A 5049-nucleotide genomic window follows, 5' to 3' on the forward strand; every position below is an offset into this window, starting at 1 on the left:
TCCACTGACATTTTAAACAATGCCTGCGAGGGGCCCAGCTGCACCTCCCCCACGCGGGGATAGGTGCGGGCGGGAGGACGGCGCTGCCAGCGTGCGTGCGGCGCAACGAGCAACAACGAAAACATCTGTCTGTGGTCCTGCGACCTCTTGAGTGATGATTCATGGAGCAGGAGGTCTGGCCAGAGCAGACCTACAACAAAGATCAACTGTCCGCGAGGCTTTCCGTGCAAAGCCGTCCCTGCAGGGAAGGGCAGAGGCTGCAGCCGGTTCCCTCTCCGGCCGCCTGCACCCCTCCAAGAGCATCCAGGACTCTGCCCTACCAACACCAACACGGCAAGTCACCTAAACCCCATGGTGGCAAAAATAAGTAGGGTCCTGAGGCTGGATGCAAAGCAAACCCCCCTCGGTACGTCCCCGGACTCCCCCGCGCCCGCCCCACCAGGAGCCCCGCGGCGTGAGTCACGCCAGCGGCTGCACGGGATCATCCAGACGTTCAACAAAGGCATATGTTGAATGTTCTAGAAAGAAGAGGCAGATTGGAGGCCAAAAAAAAAAAAATCAGTATAAACTTCAAGCAGAACATTTACAGACGCAGCATCGGTATGAGCTCCAGTTTTTATTTGTATTGAATGGACAGGGGACAGACACAAACAGTAACCGACCGAGTCTAAATGAGCTTTACCTTGATACAGTGTTTAATGCGCATGACGAACGCTGGGTTTTAGGGCACATCATTACCAGTTGCTCAGTTTGGAAGGATTTAGCTTCACGAACGGACAAAAGCATCGACAGCAGAGCCCAGAACTGCTGCTGACGCTTCTCAGCCGCAGCCGGAGCCGCCCCGTCCTGCTCACACCCTGCTGCCCGTGCTGGGAACGAGCAGGAGCACTGGACACATCTGCTCCCTACCCCTCCCCCCTTGCTCTTACTGTATTCTTCCAAATCAATGATTAACTGGATTCAGACTTTTTTTTCTTTTCCTTTTTACTGTTGGCTCCGTAACCCGTCCATCGTACACCTGCACACAGGAGATCAATACCGAGGAGTCCGACAGAGAGCAGCAGGAGGGGGTTTGATCCCATTACAGTTTTGCTGCCACTGAGACAAAAAAAAGCACTTCATAAAAACAAAACTTCAAAGCAATTCAAGCAGTCGGCTCTTCCCCGACCCCTCTCCAAACTGGTTTTATCGTGATGCCGATACGCACCCTGTCTGCACGACAGACTTCGCTGAATCTCACCCTGAACTGAAACTACAGCTACTTTCATTTTTTTTTCCTTAAATGCGCTGATATCCATACTCAATGATTTAATTTCATATAACTTTCATGGTTTTTTTCTGCAATTCTGAGATGAAAAGGAATAATCTCTTACCACATTTTAAAACCTGGATTGCTGCCAGTTTCCTTAAACCAGCTCCAATTTGTGCCAATTCAGTCATTTTTAATTACCAAGTATTTATTTTTCTGCTTATACTACTTTTAAAACCACAGTTCAAACAGATACAATTACAAATTCTCTTTCTCTATCCTAAGATCCATTCTTATTAAGAACCGAGTGCTTACACAGAGACATTTGCATTTCCTCCTGGTGTTCCAAAGTGCCTTACACAAAACTTGCAATTAAATTTAATCATTAAACACGGCACTACATTGGGTCGTATACTTAGGTAATGATAGCCTACTTTCCTCAAAATTAAAAAATAACAAGCAAAATAAGTAACGCGTGAGAAAGCAAACATGTTCTAATATCAAATTAAGGTCGTAGAAGACAATTAAATAATAACCAAGTACAGAGCGTGCACACTGAACGTGCTCACTGCGCTGCGGGTGTTGTTGGAGCCGCCCAGCCCCACCAGAACCCGGCTGGTAAAGCCTCTGCCTGGCTCGGCACTATCGGAGGTTTCACACGAGCATCCGCTATCAATTGTTCACGGCTTCTAACGCCGCCCAGGTTATCTCCCAGCGACGCCGCGCCGGGGCAGGGGGAACCTCAACGTTCCAGAAGCCCTGAACACGACTTCCCCGGATTATGATCGGATTTCTGAAGCAAGCAGAGCAGGAACAAAATAAACAAACACACCTCAATGAAAACATAATCGCTGACAAAGGGTAAGGACCAAGGTGCCGCAGGAGGGAAGCGGAACATAGAGCCGCTGCGTTGGGATGGACACACGGGCTCAGGCAGCGGCGGGCGGCTTTTGGTCTGTGCCAGAAGCGGGACTCGTCCCGTGCGCTTGGGGCAGATCAGAGTCACTGCACCATACATCCTGCCAGAGAGCTGCCGTCAGGGCAGAACCAGCCCAGGGGCAATGGCTTTGATCCTGCCAACACTCTGTGCAGAAACTGGATGCTGAGCTTCAGGTGAGGGAATCGGCTGCGAAAAAATGGGGCTGCTGAGCATCTGTGCTGGTGCCAGCGCTCCTGGCTCTTCCCACAGAGCCATCCCCGCAGCTCCCAGGTCCAGGGATCATCAATATGCAGAATACAGCTGATGGCCCATCTGAGACAGATCAGATGGAGGCAGACAGAAATGAACTTTAGCACTGATTTAGTAACTGTACAGAGAGATGAAATTCTGAGGTTATTCAAGTCCTAATTCTGCATTTTGTCAACAAAATTTCTCCTTGATGCTACTCAGCACAGGTTGGAGCTCTTTACAACAGACAGTCTCTGTCCTTTAAGATCATTTTCTGATGAAGTGACTACTACGAACCGTAAGGGTGGGTATTTTAAAACCCAAGAATGTGCGAAGAACTGTAAGTGAAGGAAGATTTTCTCACTTAAGTCTCAGGCAAGGTTAAGGGAAGAACTCTCTCCAGCTGAAAAGTAATTTTCAGGAGGAAGTCAGGGGCTGTTGTTATTTGTGAGAAAGGAACAAAGAGATGACAGCACACAATTTCCTAAATTTACAGAATTGTGTCAGAAATTCACATTTAGTAAAAGAAATCTGAATTGCATAAAAGCAAGAATGTTTTGGTGTGTACTTTGCCAAATTAATTTAGGAAAATGTTACAAATTCCTTACGTTATTTTTAACAAGCAGAAGTCAAAGTGCACGAAGGGGAAGAGTACATACCCACACTAAGGGAGCAAGAGAACAATCCCTAGCACAAGAACACCCCACAGTACAGCTACACCTACTGGCCCTCGGTGCGAAATCTCCAGATCACTGTCCTCACTGTAACATGCAGATGGATTACGTATAGAAGTCAGGAGCACGAGGTCTTTTTCTGGAAGCAAACCACATTCCTGCAGAAAAGCCTCCAGGTCTACAGCAAAAAAATCTTCTCCAAGCTGGTCAGTGATCCGCACAAAGTTGCCGATGAGCTCACCTGCCTTATAGATCAGCAGAGCCGGCAGAGCGTTGTTAGTAAAGCGCGTGCTCGCACCGATCAGCGAACTCTTCACTCTGCAAAATTTAACTGTTGGGTACTCAGCAGCCAGGCAGATCATGCAGCCGTTCAGGGATTCGGTGCCAGGGATATCATCCTCGTAAATATGGATCATGATCAGTGTGCTCTTATGCTCTTTATCAACCGTGTCCAAAAACGCTTCCCCACTGGTAATCTCAAAAACCTGCTTAAACTGCTGCCCGCTGTACAGCTGCTGCCTCATCTCCTCCATTCGCTGCTTCCTGTATCGCTGCAAGAACTCCTCATCGTCTTCATCGTTGTGGATCATGTTATACTCCTGTAACGTCATCTAAAAAACACAAACAAAGGTACACGAAAAAGAGGGGAAGGTCTGCATCGCTATATAGGTCACTTACATAATGAGAATTGACATCAAGAGGATTAATGTGGGTCACTCATCTTTAACAACAGCAAATGCAACCCAGGAAGGCTCAAGCACCCTCTGTATCACACCCCATTCTGATCGAATCAGAAGCCATGTCCGGTGGGAGCAGCGATTTCAGCCTTGGCTATTCCAGTTTCCACAAGCTGCACCGATAACACCAGTTACTAGCTCCATGCTCCCAGTTTAATCCAGCTGGATGGCAGCTGTGTGCTTTCACCGGGCTGCGAGTGCTGGTTTGGACACCGTGCCTGACCTAAGTCTTGCTTCTTTGTCATTAGCTTTTTTATTTAGTTTTTCAGTTAACACTTTGCAGCAACCAAATGCACTGTTTTGTCTGCAGAACTGAACTGTACAGGATTTTATGTGTTTGTATCTGTCCACTTGTTTCATCAAACATATTTGCATCACTCGAGGTATAGGACAGTGTAGCCAGCTTCCATCACTCTTCAGACTAATTCCCTAAAGCTGACTTATTGACAAACAGATAAGGGAAATCTGGGAAAAGGATTTGGACTTGTTTGGTACGGCAGCTACATTGCTTATTTCTTAACACAGGCAAACACAACGCTCTTGGAACACCACTAAAAGGCAAAATAATTAAACGTGACAACACCTGGCAAACACAGGTATGGTACGCCTCTGACACCGCTGCTGTGTTCCTGATCGCTTGCGAGAAGCAACAAATATCTACCAGCAGAGCAAGGATTCCTACCTGCTTCACGTACACAAATGACAAAACTGAAGATGTTAAACATTTAAGTGGCATTTTAATTCCTTTGTGCCATGCTACCTTTCCATTGATTTTTTCCTGAAGCTCTTTCTGCTTCTGCTTATCAGCCTCTTCATCCAAGCGAGATCTACACGTCATGGATAACTTTTTAATGAGTCGTTCCATCTCTCTGCGCTGCTCCTGCCGCTGTTCAGTTTCCAGTTGTTTAAATCTTCGCCAGTCATTAATGACTCCTTTGGGACCTGAAATTAAATATACAGGCATTTGGTATAAAGGGCAATAAAACTACACCTATCATTTAAAATCCAAGTAATAATTCATAAGTCAGCAGTAAAATAGTGGCTTTGGTATCCTGTGCAAAATGTTGAAACAAAAGAAGTAACTTGCCATTGACATGCCCTTGAGCTTGTGTTTGGTTTTTTGTCTAAGCAGACTGAAGCTTATCTAACTAGGCTACTCTCACAATTGTACCAAAGATTACCATCTGTGCTCTTGAAACAGAACCCCCAGCCCTCAGGAAT

The 5049-nt window shown here is 46.5% G+C and overlaps 1 protein-coding gene across 1 annotated transcript in view; it reads right to left on the bottom strand.

Moving 5' to 3' along the window:
• Positions 1 to 3008: 3008 nt before the first annotated feature.
• Positions 3009 to 5049, bottom strand: part of PDCL (phosducin-like) — a 3095-nt gene continuing 1054 nt past the window's right edge. Inside the window, exons 3-4 of the mRNA XM_010078710.1 lie at positions 4589 to 4770; positions 3009 to 3702 (exon numbers count right to left, since the gene is read on the bottom strand). Of these exons, the coding sequence (XP_010077012.1) occupies positions 3082 to 3702; positions 4589 to 4770 (803 nt within the window). The 3' untranslated portion in view covers positions 3009 to 3081. The remainder of the gene's footprint in view (positions 3703 to 4588; positions 4771 to 5049) is intronic.

The sequence above is a fragment of the Pterocles gutturalis genome, unplaced genomic scaffold (assembly GCF_000699245.1).
Source record: "Pterocles gutturalis isolate BGI_N339 unplaced genomic scaffold, ASM69924v1 scaffold13718, whole genome shotgun sequence".
Taxonomy (NCBI): Eukaryota; Metazoa; Chordata; class Aves; order Pterocliformes; family Pteroclidae; genus Pterocles; species Pterocles gutturalis.